The sequence below is a fragment of the Rhyacophila brunnea genome, unplaced genomic scaffold (assembly GCF_057557595.1).
Source record: "Rhyacophila brunnea isolate RB1 unplaced genomic scaffold, BYU_Rbru_1.0 scaffold_17, whole genome shotgun sequence".
Classification (NCBI taxonomy): domain Eukaryota; kingdom Metazoa; phylum Arthropoda; class Insecta; order Trichoptera; family Rhyacophilidae; genus Rhyacophila; species Rhyacophila brunnea.
In genome coordinates this window covers 29,612,850-29,633,967 of record NW_028232827.1, presented here as the reverse complement: position 1 = coordinate 29,633,967, position 21,118 = coordinate 29,612,850, and the positions used below count along the sequence as shown (strand labels likewise).

Below are 21,118 nucleotides of genomic sequence, written 5' to 3'. Positions count from 1 at the left end.
TGATTGATCAATTTTTATGGAAAATAAAATAAAAGCGAAATATAACAGAAAAAATACTTTTGATAAAAAATAGCTACATTAGAAATAAACTGAGTTTGAATGAAGTTTGATTTATACCCATGTGTAGGTTGCCGATTCATTTTATTTTTTTCACATAAATTATTAAAAATGGAAAGATTGGAAAAAAACAATGCTTTGCACTTTTAACAAAGTAATTCCACCATGATATCATACGTTTTACAGCAGTTTCATATTTGGCTGACTAATTAGATTTATGAAGCGGAAAGGCCATAAGTACGCCATGAATATTTCCTTTACTATTTTAAATCTCGCTAATCCATTCATTAAGTCTTTACTATCAGAAACAGCAATCTCCTATTAAATTTACATTATTATTTATATTACAATATTATTTACTCCAATAAACTTGTGTATTTCCAAGAAATTTTATATTAACAATTGAAAAGATGCCAATCCCGGGACCAGTCCCGGGATCCCGGGATTGTCAAATTGTAATCCCGAAATCCGGGGATCAGAATTTTGGCTCGGGATTGGATTCCCTAGTCCTGGTTCATGGTATTTCTTAAAAACGATTTAATTCTTTTAAGGGTTGAAAAAGACCTTTCACTTTCCACAGATGTCATCGGAATTGTACAAATGATTTTTAAAAGTTTAGTACATTGGGAAAATGATGTCATTAAATTATTATTATAAAACAATTGTAAAATAGCTATAGCACCATCCGCGTTTTTAAAATCGTCCCTATTGTAAATAACTGATAATTCGTGTTTAAGTTTAAATTTATCCAAAAAGTCATATGATTCCATGGTCATTTTAAAATCATTCTCAGGAAAATTAACCCTGTATCCTTAAAAATTAGACAAGGAAAACAAAAAAATGTATTCAATCTCTCACAACCACATAACCATAAGGCCTTGTCATACATTTCCTTTCGAAAAGAACGTGTAAAGACTTTTTGTTTTAATCCACATATTTTTTTAACATTTCATTCAGGCTTCGGTGGACCAGCCTTTTTTATTTTGATTCTTTCTTCGAAGGAACTCTTGTTATGTTTAATATAGTCTACATTTATCATTTTCAAACACACACACTTCACTGATTAAACAATCATATAATATTATTCATAATTTCTTTTTACGAAGAAAATTATCGATATAAAGTGATAGACAGAACGTGACTATACATCGCGGCAGCAGAAACTAAACTGCAATAATTTTTCAAGACAATATAAAAAAAATCGTTTGTTTTGAATACATATTTTTCGACACAGGATATTGAATTATCGACGACAAGGCGTCAGACCCTTCGTCTACAAAATAAAATAAAGTCTAAAAAATTGCGTCGGCAATAAAACTTAACGCGAGTCGGGTATTGTTAAACATATGACATCATGTTCACTCACTTGCTAAAAGAACATGATAACTCAGATATTATTTTTTTATAAATTATATTCAAATATTTGCAAATATAGAACGATTTAAGGATCGTAACCATAATTTTTATGTTGATAGTCAATTTGTATTCAATATTAGCCTATTTCCAATGAATTTATATGAGATTTAAATAAAAAAAAACTTTTTTTTATCAATCCTGCTAAATCTCAGTTACTACACTTTTCCGCGTATTCCTACTGTTTTTTTTTTCTGTGTCGAATTTCATGAACTGGTCGGCGTCCCAGAAAGCAATAAAATCTTGGGTTTTTATGACATGTTTATGAGTTTCACGTATCAGGTTGATCTGTTAATACCCAATGTAATGTGAATGGCAAACTAAGATCGATATTAGTGCGTTACCACGAGCGCTCGATTATGGTGACTGTTCACTGAGTACATGCTTTTGGTATAAATTTACATGGATTAAATTGCGATAAACGAGTGATGACTTATGAATAGCATTGTTGCACATTGAGTGATGTTTAGGAAAAAGCAGTGCAGCGCACATGCATGGTGTTAGAGGAGCCGCCGCTGGTTGTCTGGTGTCACACGAGATGATAGTTAGGAAATCGAGCCCATGGTCCCTGTATGAGTATACTAAGAGATTTTCCAATTTGTAATACTGTAATAATAATTGTTAAGGCTCAAGAACGAAAAGGCACCGGGGTGGGGGAGACGCCATACATCCTGAATTCCTTAAGTACAGCTTTAGCGCAATCCTGGCCCCATGTTTCATTTGATGAAAAGGGTGTGGGAAAAAGAGCACTGTCCATGAACAGTGAAATCATCACACTTCACAAAAAAGGTGACCCACTTAGTTGCGACAATAATTACCAACGCATTACGCTACTCAGCGTTCTGAGAAAAAATTTAGCAAACATCCTCTTGGTGAGAATAAGGGACCCGATAATGCACATCCTCAGGATAAAACAGGCCAGGTTTCTACCTGAAGGAGCGTGTGTTGACCAAATCCACAACCTTAAATCTCAGCAGAGGCATGAGCCGAACAGTCCGTTGGCTTGCTGCTTTGTAGATTGTAAGAAGGCTTTCGAAAGTCGCACCGCCCCTCCCTCTGGAGGATACTGGGAGCATACGGGATCTCTCCCAAGATCATTGCCATAATCAAATGCCTGCACGAGAACATATCGAATGCTGTGTCAGAATTGGTGACACTGTCACAGAATGGTTCGGGGTCACGACCAAAGTCAGACAGGGTTGTGTCCTTGCTTCGTTTCTCTTTATCATTCTTTTTGACTTCATACTACAAAAGTCAATACCACCTGACCGAGGCATATCTATTATCCCCACATTAAATAGATTAAATAGTTTTGAAAAATTCAAGGAAGGCCTCTGTTTTAGAGCAATAGCAATATTTTTTTTGAAAACAGTTATATCAGGAGTGTTGGACAAAGTGCATTCATCTTTGAGGGGACTATGTAAAAAAATAAATCATACCGATTTGTCATCACTTTCAAGCTGAGGCAGATAATATATAGAATGCTCTTATATTTACGCATATTATGTCTTTTTTGTTATTTTCTTCCAAAAAATTCATTTTAAAATTCCACAGCATCTGATTTAAAAATTATTAGGTCCTATATATCTTCATTTTATTTATGTCAGTTTCAAAATACACATTGTACTCTGTTGATTTAATTTTAATATTTAAAAAAGATTAAAATCTAGCCACCTTGTAAAACTAGGAGAATCATTACTTCAACAACGGTTTATCCTAAAAACTCTTTGGCACCTTTGCAGGACTTAATCTGTAAAAAAAAAAGAAAACAATGATCAAACAAAACAAAAACATCTGTCGATTGAAGAGGATATTTATCGTTATAATAGCGCCTATACACCTGCATGGATTTATTTGCACTATTTACTTCGGTTAACCTCAAAATGAGTCTCTGCGCGGTGTAGTTAATTTTTTTAACAGCAGGTTCGCTACTATCATTTTACTGCGCAGGCACAGATATTGCACGGTCCAATTGTCGCATGTAAATTCAAAAGCTTCTGAACTTTTTTGATTCATGCATGCGATCTTGCAATTTACATATAATTTTTTTTTGTTATACATACTGTCAGCAGTAAATCCATTCACATGTAAACGGAGTATTACTCGACAATGTATCATCGCACTCATCAAAATAAGGTTAAATCAGATTGATAAAAAAAATGGACTAGAGTGTAATAGAAACACTTAAATTTTTATGTCAAGAGATTCTTCGATGACTATTGCTAGCAGATGAAAATAATGATTAATCAGTAGTTATCAGTTTCCACAATAAAATTGATTTAAAGAATTGTTGCTACATAGCAGCAGAGTTGGAATTCAGTAGGGTCATGAAACAAATTTTTGAAAAGACCATTTAGTAAGTAACAGATTCCAGGTCATCTCAATTATCACGATTTTTAGTTATCCGGACCATCTTAATCTCAGTTTGGTCTGGCTACTCAAGGTTTTATTGTTCAATATTTTTACAACATGAAGGCATTCAATTTTGGTAAAAACTTGACATAAAAATTGTGTTTTAATTGGATCGTCGATAAATATATATTATGATCATAATAGTAAAAAAAATAATTATGGACACACAATCACTCACACAAACGGGAATGATGTTTCTCCAGCTAAATGGATTGAAACTCACCTGATGCCTTTTAAGTTTGCTTCTCGTTACGAATGTAGTGGTGCAAAATTCGCAGACATGAGGACGGTCCCCTCGATGCGCCATCTCGTGCAGGCGCAGTTGCGTCTTTTCCACAAATGTTTTCATGCAGTGTGAGCACTGGTGCTCTCTGACAGTGGCGTGGTATCTCTTGTGGCGCTCTAGCTCTCCGGGGGTGTACCATGCTTTGCTGCAGATGTCGCACACGTGACTCTTGGGGCCCGCGTGCATTCGCAAATGGCGGTTTAGCTCCTGTACCAAGTAGAAAGCTTTGTCGCAGCCAGGTTCTTCGCATTTAAACCTGGAAGCATCGATAGAAATAGAATTTTATAAATTACATTATCGAAGCACTGCGTCTTATGCTGATTAAAGATTAGGTAAGTGAGCAATTATGAAAGATCCAGGACAACTATTGTTCTTCAAACATGAAGCACCTAGTATAGATGAAACACAAAATATTCATATAATGTTTGAGACTTTCACGGTTATTTTTTATCGTAATAGATTTTTGGGTTTCCACCGTGTGTACTTCTATTGTAATCTACTAGCTAATCGGATTCCTTTTAGCATTCTTAGAGCAACGTTTGCATTCATACACCTACACTACACTTCATCAAAACACATATCATCTCTTGATAATGGCCTCTGCAACGAGCCCGAAACGTCGAGGAAAGAAGGAAGAAGTACACACAGTGGAAACCTTAAAATCCATTACGACAAAATATTCAATACCTAGTTTTAAGAAATTACCTTGAACATACATAATTTGGAAAAGAATTACAAAACAATTCGATAAATATTCGTACCAATGGGAAAAGAACGCGCAACCATTGCAATCCAAGCATTGAGTTTTACCAATTAAGTTATCGGCGCAATCATTAATAATAGCATCAAAGTTTCCTAACAATATGCAAGAGGTGTTATTTCAAATTTAAAAGCACAACGTCTGCATTACGATGGTTGAAGACTCCCATTCGGTACAAATAGTTTACAAAATGCTTTTCTAATAGGTATATATCTGAGATGTTCCAAAATTATGTATACAGTATAACCTCGTTTTTACGTGCCCGGAATTCACGTTTTCCCGGCAATTGCGTGTAATTTTTTCAGTCCCGATGTATTTCAGTACATTTAATACCCGCATTTACGTTTTTCTTTCCCGCGATTTACGTAGGAAATATTCAAAATATGCGAGTTACGCGCGCTTCTGAAGAACTGTCTGATGAAGAAGAGGTTGATATTCCAACAAAAGAAGAAGCAATGACGTTCACCGAGGGTTTAAAAACCTACTTTACAAGCTATGCTATTCAAGATGACACTTTTAAATGTTTATATAGTCTTGAAAGAAAAAAAAACAAAAATGCAACAAACTATATACATGATTTTTTCAATAAAAATTTTAATTGAATGTTGTTTTCTAATAAAACGTTATTTTTTTTAGAAACATAAAATTTTAATGTTTTTTTTAAAATACCCCCCTTTTACATTTTCCCTCCAATTAGGTTTTTTTTTCCAGTCCCTTAAAAAACGTAAAATAGGGGTTATACTGTATTTAATAAAGAATACTAGATTCTTAAATCTTAAGTAAAAAAAATGGATGGATATAAAAAATAAATAATGAAAAGCCTCTACAATCTACATGTATATTTGACACAAGAATGTTGAAGGAAACATTACATATATAGAGTGAATCTAAATATATGATTCACACATGTGCCCAGATATATATTTGCCAGGGCGGCACTGTAATGAAGTCTTTTCATTTGTCTTACAAACGTAAAAGAAGTTGTTGATACAATAAACGATCACTATTCAAATGAACAATCATATAAAATCGCAAACAGTCCACAAGTAAGTAACCAAAGCAAAAGGTTCAACAGCAGATCACCATTATTTGTCAATGCGTAGACATAAATTCTACTTTGTGTTTGGAGTAGTATGGACCTAATAGGTTGAACATGTGGCTAACATCCATTTCTTGTATAAACAAATTCTGTTAATACAACCTGTCCACTATGTGGATGCCCATATGATTCTCTAAGGATCAAACATGGTGAAGTAGTAGTATACTTAAAATTAGGGCTTTTTTTGTCATGTAACGCGGTGGAACGGCGTTACGGCACCTTTTTCACAGTATTTTTGATGTTTCAAAAGCAATTAGACGAAACAGTGTTCGCGCTTACATAGTACAAGCTAATTTTCCTGAATCATGTCATATGAAGACAATATTATATCCTGAAAAACAATCGCTTTTGATATCAGCACTGAAATCTATTACCATTTTCTTCAAGTGAATGTGAAAGCGAATTTTCACAAATGAATCTAATTATTACCCCAATAAGAGCTTCGTTGAAGACCAAAACGGTTTCATCATTTTTGTTCATCAAACTCGTCGGACCACCTCTGACACTTTTCGATCCTTCAAAATAAGCTGATCGGTGGTTACTCGGTAGAAGATATTCGGCGACAGACAAGAATTGGACTGAACTTTAGAAATCACCATGGCCCCCACAAAAGGGGGGCTGACAGGGCTCTAGCTTGGGGGACCGACCAGATAAATGAGATAAACTCACATCACAAATTTGTTCCAATCGCAATTAAAACGGCGCTAATTTCGTTCAGACGTATTAACATTTAAAAATATGTGGTTGTGTAATTGCATTATTTGGTAAACGTTTACTGATACACTGAATACCCTTAATTTTACCTTGAACACAATATGAAAAACGCTACTATGGTCGCTATAATAGCGTCCAGTGACGTCCCTAGATAAAATGCCGCCCCTAGCCAGCGACAACATGCCGCCTCATTTTTATACAGTATTTTTTATCATCCTTTCATGAGTCGAATATCTAAGAAATGTGTTGTATGGATACATTATCTACTAACAAAATATCAGACTAATTATTCGCAAATTTGCACGTGTCGTTTCTGGCCACAAAAGACGTCGAAGGGCAACGGAAGTAAATTAGATATCGCGAACCCGATAAAACCAGTGAGCTGATTTTTTTAATTGAGAGATATTTTCGTTATTACTAAGTTTAGGTAGCTATTTCAATACATTCCAAATGACTCCACGATTTGCCGCCCTTCGAGTAACTGCCGCCCCCAAGCGATGCTCAATCTGCCTACCCCCACGGGACGTCACTGGTAGCGTCACACTGGTTTTAAGGTAGAGGCCCGCCAAAAATCCTGGACTGGGGGCCTGCTTCAGGATGTGGGGGCCATGGAAATCACTACATAATTTTATTCAAATATGTTTTTACAATTTTATTTTTTACAACTTTAGTTGTTTATTTGTACCTATTTGTTTGTTTGTTTATTTTTTTATGCACTTCGTGGCATAGGAAAAGTTGCTTTAAATGATATTTCAATATAATTTTCTTTAGTACGTAAGAAGTTTGACAAGAAGTGAGTTCCGGCACCTTTATTTTTCAAAAAAAAGCCCTGCTTAAAATTATTTTATAGCTAAAGCCGTAGTTGACCAGTAAAGTCTCGGTTTCTGAGACCGGGGATCACGAGTTCAAATCTCGCATCTGAAAAAGTCGCATGTTATTTTTCACTGCATTGTTTAATCAAGAGAATGAATCTAATGCCTTGATTACACGTAACGAGTACAGTGGCGAGACAGTGTTCTCGGCCGAGTGCTCGGTTGATATAAATATATTACCGAGCGTTCGCCTTAGTAGGATGGCGAGACTGTCACTCGGACCCTTTTCTATTTACTAGATCGAGTGCCCAACCCCCCACCCTACCGGCACTCGGTGCGTACTCGCCACTCGTATCTTTGTATCATTGGAGTAATATTTTTTAACAATTAATTAAAACGTTCTACATCCAATCTTAGAAGCACTCTAAGTTCATCAGGGTTTTCTAACTCCAATTCACTAAAAAGAGTGTATGTTGCACCACGATCTGGTCTCCTTAACACATTGATCGCTAACTAGTTTTACATAAAATAGTTAAAAAATGATTATTTGTTTCTAAGGTATTATTTGATAGGTTATGAAAGAATATAATGTTTTTTTTTTCATTTTGATGATTTTTTTACGTAAATATTGGTTTTTATGATGTGCCGGCCACGTGTGTCCGTCGCGGCGCCAACAAGTTAATTTATTCTATTGCGCCGGGCCGGCCATTTCGCCGGTCACCTGTCCATATGTGTTGACGAGAGCATGGTGCCATTTCGCTGTCGAATTATATTTAGATTTAGATAGTATAATAAACAGAAAAGGCACAAATACGGAATAAAAGTTTTCAAATTGGGTAGTATAATAATACCTGGATACACATAACTGGAAATATACGTATACATACCTTATAATCATTTTTGTAATTCTATTTTTTTATTATTTACATATTTTTTATAACTTACATTTTTATAATCTATTTAATTTTTATTTTTATATCAATAAAAAGACATTTACAATTTAAAAGGAAAACTTTTTTTTTCATTATGTACACTCTTTACATTAGTGAGCCTATATTTTGTGACTGGGAAGACATATTTTCAGGCCAAGTGGCAGTACTATACAGAAGGGCCATGCCGGTCACCGCGTATCGAAAAATGCACTGCGCGCGTGCCCGCCGGCGCTGTAGACCAACTCTAAGGCAGGTCTTCTTTGCCGGTCACCGGTGACCCCCATGGCGATCAACGTGTTAAAATCCATTGTCTTGTCCAAAGACGTTTATCTTCTTCGCGCAATAATTCATTCAATTCTTCTATCAGGAGTAGTATGAGCAGCTTAGTATATATTTTATAATGTACATTTTACGATCCATGTTTCGGTACACAAAACTAGCCTGCTTTTTGATCGAAAATGAACTGACTCGCCACATAAGTCGAAAAGAGAAAAATACATATAATCACTCTCTCGGTCTAGTGACATTTTGCTGTTTCAACACTGTACTTGTTACGTGTAATCAAGGCTTTATAGGTTGAACAAATGACTTCATTTCTCGTAAAAAAAAACTCATTGAGAAACGAAGAAGATTCACACATGATGGTAGAACCGATTAAGATATTAAAAGTTGATTAAATCATACTAAAAACGTTTTGGAATCGCTTTCTAGTGCCGTAATACAAAAAGTTCCCATTACTCCCTCTATTATCGTAATTTAATCTTATTATATAATACTTACTTCAATCCATTATTGTGTCGTTTCATATGTACCCGCAACATTATCGTATTCTTATATTTTTTGTGACATAATTTACATTCAGCATGCTCGAAAATGTGTGTCTCCTCGTGGTTTTTGAGCGAGCTGCGAAGTCCAAACGTCTTCCCGCACGCCTGACACTGGAACTTCTTAACACCGGTATGTTGATCAGCGTGCACGGCCAGATACTGTGAAGATATAAACCCTTTGTCGCAACCTTCAACGGAACATTTAAACGGGTAAACTTTCAGATGAATTCTGTGATGCGGAACCATAGTGTTGTATCTCAACGTTTTATTACACAAATTGCAAGTCTTTGTTTTTTTACCGTTGACTATCAGAGGTGTAAGATCACTGGAAATGTAATGAGAATAAAAATGCTCGGCCATACTTTCATCGTTGCCTAATTTTTGTAAACAGAGCGGACATTTATCACGATTTCGATGTAATTTTTGAAGAGCTGCCGTTATTTTGTCTTGGCCACCTACCGGTTTAATTTTGGCAATCTTTTTAATTTTAGTTTCCTTCTTTGAAGACTTGACTTTCTTTCTAGTGATGATTTTTTTGCTACGTAATTTTGGGGCAATCGTTCTAGGTCTCAGTACTTCGTCATCCTCGTGGAACGTTGGATCGTCACGATCGTCGTCGCTGTCGCTAAGCTCCTCCTTTTTAATAGAAACGTCTTCGTCATTTGCAGCGAGTAAATCGTTTTCATCATTCTTCAAATCACCGTTGACAGTTCGACAGAGTATTTCAAAAGTTCGTTGGATGTTTTGACGAAATTTATAACACACTTGAAGTTTCTCATCGCATTCATCGCATATTTGAGTAGGCAATCCATCGGTTTCATACACCTGTAAACAATAAATGCGATATTAAACACGAAATTTGACATTTCGCGAATAGAAAACAATGATCGTGTTATGTGAAAACCAACCGGTGTATTGCCAAAGGCCACGATTAAATTTGCGGCGTTCGGGTCTCCGTTTTCTTTGAGTGTATAAATATTGCTCAGATTGGTTTCTTTTCGCAAACATATTCGACAAATTTCTGAAACACTAAATGACAGAACGCCCAGTACACATGTCATCATTGAGAGATTTTGTAAACAACAAAAGTTGGCACATATATGGCACGATTACGTGGTTGGTACAACTGAATCTGAATTTACTTTTTTAATAATATTTGTGGCTGGCATAATGTAGCGACTAGGTACTTTATTTATTTATTAAACAACAAACAAGACAATTCAAATAATTAAAAGGGTATCTTTGCATAACATTTCAATTATGTTATATTACATTTTTACAACAATCAGGCACTAACATCATAATATTATTATATACTAAAGAAAATTAAATTTAATGTTGGGAACATTCATTGTTCTGATCAAAGGGCAGTGCTGCCAACCGTACTATAATTATAGTATTTTGTACTATAATTTTGGTCCGCGTACTATGTACGACAATGGTTTCGAAACTTTATGTTACTACGCCTCCCTATTATAAAAATCTGATCTTGGCGCCCCCCACCCTTTATTTCATTAAATAATACAGACACCTTTTTAAATAGCCAAAAATGTACTACCTACTTAATACAACAATGAAAAAAAAACTTAATTATAAAGGTAAACAAGATTTTACTATTTTTATTACATTCATTATTAAATTAATTTGTTTTTCATGCGATTGATGTGCTTGTTTATTAGCACAAAGTGCTCTTTTTCTACTAAACGGGGTTGATATTTGGATTTCATTGCAGCTAATGCAGAAAATCCCGTTTCGCATAAAATATGATGTATTCGTAACATCAGGTAGCAGTAGGTACTTTACTTACAACTTGCATTGCTTTTCGACCAAGTACATATTATTATTATTCTTCACTTTGATTCAATCAAAATTGAGCTAAGGTTTTTGTTTCAATGAATTATCGCATGATAATTATTCTATCATTTTTTTCCTTTTCAATAGTAGTCAATCCAAATTCATCATCGTTCATTGACAAATGGATTCTATCTTGGGCCCCATTTCCCGAAGGGGGCCCACAGGCCAGGACCTTTGGCAGGCCCACTCACATATCGCTGATGTTAAGGGCAGTGTGCTCTAAAGTAGTGTTTCCTAAATTATACACGGGAGTTATCATTTAAGTACCTATAGCAATCATCATAATATAGGTATCACATCAAATTACAACACACAACCACATATTTAAAATATTTAATAGTTTTTAAACAAAGTAGCCGCAGGCGAATTTTTTTAAACTATTAGAGTAAATTTGTGCACGGGCCACCAGGCTCTTTATAAACTATGCATTTGCAAACTGCAAACCTATGGCTACATTTGTGTTAAACTTTTCGCGCCTCCCTTTGCAACACTCCGCGCCTCCCAGTTTGGAAATCGCTAATGTACAATATAAAACAGGTATAGTACGCTAAAAATACTATAATTTTGAATATCGGAAAAAATATACAAAAAGTATTTAAAAAAATAAGGTGAGTCGGGGTGAGTGTATCTTTGGGGTAAGTGTGGCTACTAAGATATCTCAGTATCTACTACAAATTGGATGATGCCATCTATGGAAAGGTGATAGCAAAATCACCGATTTATAAAAATAATCAGAAATAGTGTCGATACCATGTTTTTTGAGGTGACTACATGGATTATTCTCCAGACGACATTTTGAAGTCGACGAGTGAGATGGTAGCTGTTACTAAAATATTTTCTTAAACACGGAAATCTGCACATTGTGGTTGTAAAAATTGGTGAGTATATGTGTTTTGATACGAATTATAAGCATTTGAAACCTTTAATCAAGTAGACACACTTCCCCCACGAAAGTAAACACGTGGGGTAAGTGTGCCTTTGTACTGTGTCACACTTCCCCCATATATTTTCTATGAATTTGCAAAGTCAATATTTTAACTAGTGATGGGACATGACGCATTATTTATATCGATCGAAGATCGAAAATGTTCGTAATTGAAATAAAATGTTTATATGTAAGAATTTGTATACTAGTATAACCTAGATAATTCGAAATCCAAGCGAATTCGCGAAAATCGCTATAAATCGAATTTTCTGAAGAAGAAAAAAATTCGTCAATTTGTATGGGGACTGTTCGACTCAAAAATGTTCTTCTAAGCCTATAATTCTGGATTGCAAAGTTGTTCAATTACCAAATAAAGAAGTTACCGAAAGTTTAATAGAAATGCCACTGAAATGTCAAACTTTGTTTGAAACACTTTTGCTGAATTCTATCAGTAGTAAGGCGCTTATAAAGAATAAGAGAAAAATGGTTATTCCAGGAGCAGAAGTGATTACATGTTATGATGTTATAGAGCGAATGAAAAATAATGTCCCAATAGCAAAGAAAATAAAGCCATTGCAAGACAAAACTAACATGCAGAAGAAGGTATTGAAACCGATAAAAGTACACCAAAACAAAAAAAAAACACGAACCCATGTCATCGGAAGAAGATTTGTCATGGACATCAATTAGTGACCAAAGCGAAGATAATAATATGCAAGACTATATTAATGATTTGATCGGCGATGAGGAAAACGATCCTTCAATTAATATGCTTAATATATCAATGTTTGATTAGTTTGATGATACTGCAGGTGCATCTAATTCAGAAATGTTAGAGATTGGAAAATGGATTGTAGTACAATTTGCTATAAAAAAAACTGTGAAACATTTTGTCGGAGTTATAATAAAACTTGAGCAAGATGACAGAATTCTGACAAAATTTGCTCGAAAAATTAAGACGATTAAAAAAGAAACTATGTTTTCATTTCCAAGAGTAGAAGACATTTACGAAGTGAAAGAAGAGGATGTCATCTGCATATTGCCTCAACCATCAACTGGACGAAGAGGCGAAACAATTTTCAAAACAAAAATCTCTGGTAACAATATTCAGTAGGTACCTACTATCACTTCCCTCCATTTTGCGTGTGTGTGTGAATTTTTCAACTGTCACTTTTTGTTTTGTTTTCTGGTTTATCGTCTGCGTTTTAGGATTTGGAGGTAAATAATTGATACACCGGAATTATGATGGAAAGCGGCGAGTTTATTTACGTTAATATACTATATGGTTACATTTTTTAATAATTTTATTCTACGGAGGGCGAAATGTACGCGTCCTCGATTTAGCTGCTTGCAGCGTTCTGAGCGCCATTTTTTGGTTTTTTTCCAACGAGCGCCGTTGGCGAAAAAAAAGCGACGTTGCAACATCTCCAACGGTTATATTAAATTTACGGCATTGCCGGCTGGGCTCTTTTATTATTATTTAATTTCGTAATCAGCGCTTTATTATTTGCTGGCTTTGATACCGATTCGGGCGTCTCCAGATACACAAAGACATCCCCAAATGGGGACCATACGGGGGTGTCACAAGCGCACCTCTCCGGAAAGGCCCGAATGGGGATCGGGCCAACTAAGGGCTGATTACGATAGCGTGTGTAACTGGACAGTGCGGCGGCTTGATAAGGGGGGGTTGCATTTCTAGACGTTGAAGGATCGAAGCCCTCCCGGTACGTCGGCGGCTGGAGAGACTCGGATGCAGCACTGTAGCATAGTGGTTCGCGGTTCCCAGGCCTACCGTAAAGCTGCTGAGAGAGGAGGGCGTCGCGCCCAGCCCTCTCAACACCCTCGGACCGTCGGCAACCGGAGAGTTTCGGATGCAGCACTACGCCGCTTTGTGGGCGTAGTGGTTCGCGGCTCCCCATGTCTACCGTACGGGCGGATGCTGAGAGAGGACGTCGCACCCAGCCTTCCCCACAGCGACCGTCCGAAAATCAGTCGATCCCTCGCGAAAATGCATACCGGCGCATTACTCGACCCCCTTTTTTTTTTTGCTCGCTTGCCCTGCCGCGGCTATCGAATTACACGCACTACACTGATATTATACTAATATAATATGCAGAAAACTTAATTTAATACTTAAAATGGCTTTAAAGTTCATAAAAATAATTTAAAAAATATATCAGGGCCCGAAATGGACCGGAACGCCATTCTGCCTCATACAACCGCTCCGGGTTGTAAAATTTTCCACTTCGAGCACTGAAATAACTTATTATACATCGCTTCCAAACACAAAACACTTAAAACTAACTAATCTATGATGCTAATGGCTGAGGATGCTGCTTGGCTGCTTTCCGCTGATGGAGGCTGCTTTGCTCAGCTGAAGAAGGCCGCTTTGTAGCTCTCTTCATCATGGTGCATCTGGGCCAGGGCTGATTGCAAGGCTCACAGACACGCTGCTGTTGACGAAGAGGGCTCAAGCGGCTGATGATGCAGGGCATTTGATGCCGTTTTCCCTCGTTGGAGCCAGAGTCTTGCCCGATACACTCGTCCGTGGGCCAAGTTCGCTGGCGGATGCAGTTGGTCGGGAGTACATCGGGAGCCATGACTTCGCAATCCGGGTGTTTCTGCTCTTTTCTTCACTGGCTTGGCTTTGGCAGCATCCTCTTTCTACTGCTTATTATTATACTTTTGTTGAGCGCCACCAGAGGCAAGCCTCTGGATGTTTCTTCCTCGCCGTTTCCTATTCCGGTGTTTGGATCTCAGGGTGTGTGTTCGGGTGAAAGAAATTCTACCTGCTTCTTGATTCCAGACGATCAAAATCAAGAAGCGTAGTCCCACGTTGACTGGGGCCACTTATCACTTCCCTCCATTTTGCGTGTGTGTGTGAATTTTTCAACTGTCACTTTTTGTTTTGTTTTCTGGTTTATCGTCTGCGTTTTAGGATTTGGAGGTAAATAATTGATACACCGGAATTATGATGGAAAGCGGCGAGTTTATTTACGTTAATATACTATATGGTTACATTTTTTAATAATTTTATTCTACGGAGGGCGAAATGTACGCGTCCTCGATTTAGCTGCTTGCAGCGTTCTGAGCGCCATTTTTTGGTTTTTTTACAACGAGCGCCGTTGGCGAAAAAAAAGCGACGTTGCAACATCTCCAACGGTTATATTAAATTTACGGCATTGCCGGCTGGGCTCTTTTATTATTATTTAATTTCGTAATCAGCGCTTTATTATTTGCTGGCTTTGATACCGATTCGGGCGTCTCCAGATACACAAAGACATCCCCAAATGGGGACCATACGGGGGTGTCACACTACCTAGTCATGCTATTTCAAATATTGCAATTCGAAATAATTAAGTTAGAATAAATAGTTTTGTAAGTAAGCACTTTAACTTGAATAATTGTAAGTACAGTAACAACGAAAGAATGATTCGAGAAAGAGAACCAAAACGTTACTAGAGATTTAATGTTTTTGTGTATTAATTATTATTTTTTCTTTTATATCTTACTCTCTATTTGTATCCACATTTTATTTTTGCTGATTGTTATTTAATTTTGTAATAATACGAAAATAATCATGTTAGGTATGTTAAATTAAACGTCATTTTTGTTTCGGGACATCATTAGCTCTACATACATTAGTATGACACACTTACCCAAAAAAAATGATAGAGATCATTTTTGTTGAAAATCTATACAAAAGTTTTAATTTAAAAATCAATATCCATTAAATGATATATTACCCTTCTATGCATGTAATACGTTATGGTTTTGAAGAACTTTTGGAATAATGGTGAATTTAGTTACACTTACCCCAATATTGGGGCAAGTGTAACAAACTGACTAATAATCAAAAAATATTAAAATGTCGTATTATAGTAAGATATACAGTGGGTTCCTTCTGTACATATTAATTGTAATGATATTGTAGATCATATGGTAAAGTTTTCAACTGTTAAAAACATACCTATTCATCATGAACCAGGTTGAAATTCATCTCATTAAATTCTATGTCACACTTACCTCGACTCACCTTACTTTTATCTATTTATTAATTTAATATCTTTAAGCAGAATTGAATTCATTTTCAGTTAATTCTGTTTTGTATGGAAAGTTATTTCGGAAAATATTCGTAAAAAGTAAAACACTATTATTGGTTGCTAAGGGGGTCCTAGCAACTAAATTATTAATATATACATGCGTTACTATGGAAATCAATATGAAATGTCAAAATGACATTTCAGTATTCTATATTTATACAGTATTTCTATCGAGTACAAAAAAAAGTATTTATTAATACATAGGATTGTCAAGTTTATATGATTCAACAGAAAATTTAAAAACGTGGTAAGGTGAGTTAGGGTGAGTGCGTCTACGGGGGAAGAGCATATAGGTTAAATAACTTTTTACTGCAATGAATGTAATTACTGCTGTCGATAGGAATCTATTAGAAATACATAAATGTATACCAACACCCAAAGATGGCATCATAATAATGTTTAATGTGTCCACTATCACAACTAAGAGTTTGACATTCATTTGAAGTCAAAAATCAAGTTGGACGTGTTTTTTTCAATCAATCTGTATCTCAAAAATCTTTCGTGCTAAGAAGGTGATATTTGGTGACTACCTTTGTTTTAAATTGTGATTTGTGTTCCGACTGTAAAATTTATGATTAATCCAAATGATTATGTTTTATTGAACTAGGTGCACTTACCCCGCCAAAAATATAGCATGGGGTAAGAGCGTCAGATGCTCTTACCCCATATTCTCTATTTTTTTGTATGGACAAGTTTTTGGCTAGTGATGTTCCTTGAAATAAAAATGTATTGAATTTGTAATTTGTGGTACCTAAACTTTTTTTTTAACATTTTTAACATTTCAATTTGTGTGTGAGTCAGGGTATGGACCCAATAGGTTGAACAAGTGGCTGACATCCATTTCTCGTAAAAAAAACAAAAAAAATCTGTTAATACAAAACCTCTACTCTGTGGAGGCCTATATGATCCTATTAGGATCGGACATGGTCGAAAAAAAAAAACATTTTTAATACAACCCTAGATTCATACAGTACATTACTTAAAATATAAGGCCACAGATTAAATACCTACCGTGCAGTGCATATTACATATCGACATGACCGATTACTTCACGGAATAATACACCAAATCTAAAATGTTAACTTTTTAGTGGAGCTTTCAGAAATAGGAGCATCTCGGCCTGTATTATTGATTTATGAGGTCATACGCCACACTTGACTGACAACTTAATAGAAGAAGCAAGAAAAAACATTGTCACAATTTTAAAATTGCCTCCTGAAAGATGCTTGGGATGAATCATTGGTGAAATGGCAAAGACTACACATAGGTCCAAAACTGCCCAAAAATGAATTTTCAAGAATCGCAGAAATTTAGAAAAAACTTGACTAACAAATAATCAAAAACGGATTTAAAATGGGAGGATTCAGCCATTTAATCGAAATGTTAGGCTAAGACAAGTTTGACCCTATGATTGACAGTAAAAATATTACGGAAACTCTAATTCATTATGAGCACTGTATTGATCAGGGATCATTTGCAATGACACAATCTGCGGATGAATTAACACATCAAAAATCAACAGATTCCTCAATGTTTGGCGAGGAAAATAACATACTTATTCAAGCACCTTCTACTTCTAATGAATGAATGGCACCAGTGAAATCTACTAAGCGAATACAAATTTTGGATTGTCAAATAATAAAACCGCCAGTAGGAAATACTGATATAAAAAAACTGTTGTTGCGGATAAAAAGGGAGGATCCTGCAAAATTTAAAAAATCAAGCAGCAGAAGTAATAATTACCTAAGATGTTTTGAACCGTCTGAAAACATCTGTTAAAAATAGTTTAAGAAGATAGACAAAAATTCAAACAAAAAAAATTAAAGTTTTTACAAAAACCATGTTTAAGAAAAAAAATCAGTTACAACCAGTGGATCAGACGAGAGTGAGTCTGAATGGAAATCCTCTTCCGAAGAGGAAAATGTTGTCGATTTTTCTATGTAAAGGTCTTATATTCGAAGAAGATTATTAGAAGAATTTGCTTGACGATTTTCAAATGGAGGAAGGGGTTGTAATTACTAATGAAATCTGGAATTCTGATATTCCATTAAATTCCACCAGTGAGTCAACTAAAAGAAATGATATACCTACTTAAACCAAAAAGAAGTTGGGCGAAATGGGTACTTGTGAAATGCCTTGCGAAAAAGTGTGAAAAACATTTTATTGGAAAAATTATGAAATTGGACGAAAATAAAATTGTAAAATTTGTAAGACAATCACATGGGAGGGCCAATAATTTTTCATACCCTAAAGTAGAGGATATATACGAAATTGGCCAAGAGCATATAATTTCGGTACTACCGACACCGACTACAGGACGAAGGGGAGAAATTATATTTAAAATGCGTTTTGATCGTGGCAACTGTGTAATTAGGTACAATAAAAATCAAAAAGAACATTTTTTTATAACATATTAAGTACTGTGAACATGTTGAATTTTACATTGTACATCTCAAATTATTCAGCAAATAAAATATTTAAAAAAAAAAAACAAGTTACCTCTTTTATTTTACCAGTCACATCACTAGTACTACATATGCCGCACTTACCCAACTTTTTTGATTTTATTTAATATCTTCTGTTCCCTAAGGAAATTTACCACCATAAACAATCAAAATGTTTCACTTAAAATATTATATTATCCTGAGGTTGATATATTTTTCGACTGGTAATTTATGAGGAATAATTTAACTAGATGCTCTTACCCCAAATGCGGGGGTAAGAGCGTCTACTCGCTTTGTTTCCTTAAAACGTTTCTATTATAATTAATCATGCAACATCTACATTTAATGAATATGGTAGTCGAAAAAGAGATTATTGGTGAACAGTCAACTAAAATTTCGAAGAGATATTACAATCGTTTAATGTTCAACATCAGCTTAAAGTTCATCTAGTCAATTTATATGCCGCACTTACCCTAACTCACCTTATATAAAAAGTTCATTTTATCTTGTACTTAATTATTTATATTTAACTCAACTCAGTTTTTATTTATTTTTTTAGTATGTAAATATTATAAAGAATATTAAGGCTATACCTCAGTTGAGGCATGGTCTAAAAAGATCGTGGCTAGGTAATGCGCGGATTGTGCAAATGACGCGTGCCGAACAAAATATAATTTGTCATATAAATCCAACATGCGTCCATTTAATGTTCTATTTATTGTTCTATGAGTAACAGTAATAATATATTCATTGACATGTTTTCTTTTTCAAGCAAATGGGTAACGTTTTTTAGTCATCTTTACACGATGTAAGAATTAATACCCCCGTCGCCATCACGAAACAAATTGACGTGTTCACAGCTCGCCAGCATCTCAGATTGTCAGCTCATCAGCAAATTGCCAGCGAGTCCAAAATTTCGTCGCACCTATAGTTGAAAATTATTTGCCGTTTCACTGAAGTACCGTCTTAAGGAAATATTAGAGTATAACACATTAATAAGGACGTAGGTATTTAAGAAATAATATACACAGTATTTTTAACATGATTTTATTATTTTACTGAATATATTATGCAGGTGCATGTAAATTCAGACAGCAATAGGTATTCTTAAAATAAAAGACTTAGGTATTGGCTAAATATAAAAGTTTACAATCATTTGGAGAATTGAAATTCAAACATTGCGTTAATCCTAGAAACTAATAACAATTGAGCGTAGTTGTGCACAAAGCAGCCAAGCCACAATTTTGAAAAAAATGAGTTATTGTGATTTCCATAATCTCACACGTTTGATTTACATTCTGCACAAATCAGCCAAGCTGCTGTCATACAAAAATCTGAAATAAATGCGTTTTAAAGATTATGCAAATCGCAGAAAATAACATTTTCGATTTGCATAAAGCAACCAAGCTGCTGTCATACAAAAATGTCATATAAATGCGTTCTAAAAATATGCCATATTTGTACTGCAAAAAGCAGCCAAATGATAATATTACGTACTTACCTAATTTTTGAAATCGTGACTGTAAGGTGTGTTTTTCTACATTCAATTAATAAACATTATTTTCTCAATTACAATATATGTTTTTCATTTTATTATATATAATATAATATATAGATTTTTCATATAAAAATAGTGCCACGCAGCTAAATATTGATGTATAATTTACAAGTTTTTCGAATTATTTTCAGAATTTTGCAATTCCCATAATAATTTAGTAACTTAGAAGACTATTTTTAAAGAAAATAATCAAAAATAAAGACTATTTTTAAAGAAAATAATCAAAAATAAAGACTTTTTTTACAAAAATAAGAGATGGCTGCATTCTGCAGAATGAACATTCTAAAAAAAATCGTTTTACACAAAACACCCTGGACTGCTAAAACACCAAAATTTCATAGATGATATGCTTTTATCTCTTCAAAAGTTATACAAAATCATATATATATATATATATATAATATCTATCATTCAAAAAGTATAAACAGTATACAGAGGCTTTGCTGATTTAAAAAAACACAATTTACATAAAAGTGCTTCTATCTCTGTTTGAAGTTTGTGTGGCTCGACTGCTTTGTGCATAACTACGCTCAATTAAAGTTATTTATTTATGTATGTAATACCTAATCAGTTTATAGAAATCATTAGGCTATTAAATAAATTTTTTTGATTGCCCCGTTTTATAGTAAAGTTATAGAAATTGCAGCATAGAATTTTTACGAATTCTGTATGTTTGACCACATTATTATTATCTATGACTGTGACTTATCGGTTTTTGAAAATGGATACCGAATATCTTGTTTAATTTATGTTTTTTTAGTGAATGATTATGTTATGCAAAATAATTTCGAGATCGTATACTGGTCTTCTATAATATGGCCAATCAAAACTATTCTGTTAATGATAGTACGTTTTTGATTGTCAGTGTTATATTATTATGACTTATTGTTGCAGTTTCATTTCACGTTTACAGGAGTAAATT

The 21,118-nt window shown here is 34.8% G+C and overlaps 1 protein-coding gene across 2 annotated transcripts; it reads right to left on the bottom strand.

The window, feature by feature from the left end:
- Nucleotides 1-717: 717 nt before the first annotated feature.
- Nucleotides 718-10,382, bottom strand: LOC147073922 (uncharacterized). Of its 2 annotated transcripts, none has more exons than XM_085944351.1 (4): nt 10,221-10,382; nt 9,266-10,137; nt 4,106-4,424; nt 718-3,220 (listed from the first exon to the last, which is right to left on the bottom strand). In XM_085944351.1, exons 1-4 carry the CDS (start codon nt 10,374-10,376, stop codon nt 3,182-3,184), a joined length of 1,386 nt encoding a protein of 461 aa, XP_085800477.1. In that variant the 5' UTR covers nt 10,377-10,382; the 3' UTR covers nt 718-3,181. The 2 variants fall into 2 exon arrangements, with proteins under 2 accessions (XP_085800477.1, XP_085800478.1); XM_085944352.1 differs by having other exon boundaries at nt 1,054-3,220; nt 10,365-10,374.
- Between the last annotated feature and the right edge of the window lie 10,736 nt (nt 10,383-21,118).

Excerpts from the sequence above, each read along its gene's own strand:
- LOC147073922 (XM_085944351.1), bottom strand. The coding sequence starts at position 10,376 with ATGATGACATGTGTACTGGGCGTTCTGTCATTTAGTGTTTCAGAAATT. Across the intron at positions 10,138-10,220 it reads TGGCCTTTGGCAATACACCG|GTGTATGAAACCGATGGATT; the intron begins GTTGGTTTTCAC and ends TATTGTTTACAG. Across the intron at positions 4,425-9,265 it reads CGACACAATAATGGATTGAA|GTTTAAATGCGAAGAACCTG; the intron begins GTAAGTATTATA and ends CGATGCTTCCAG.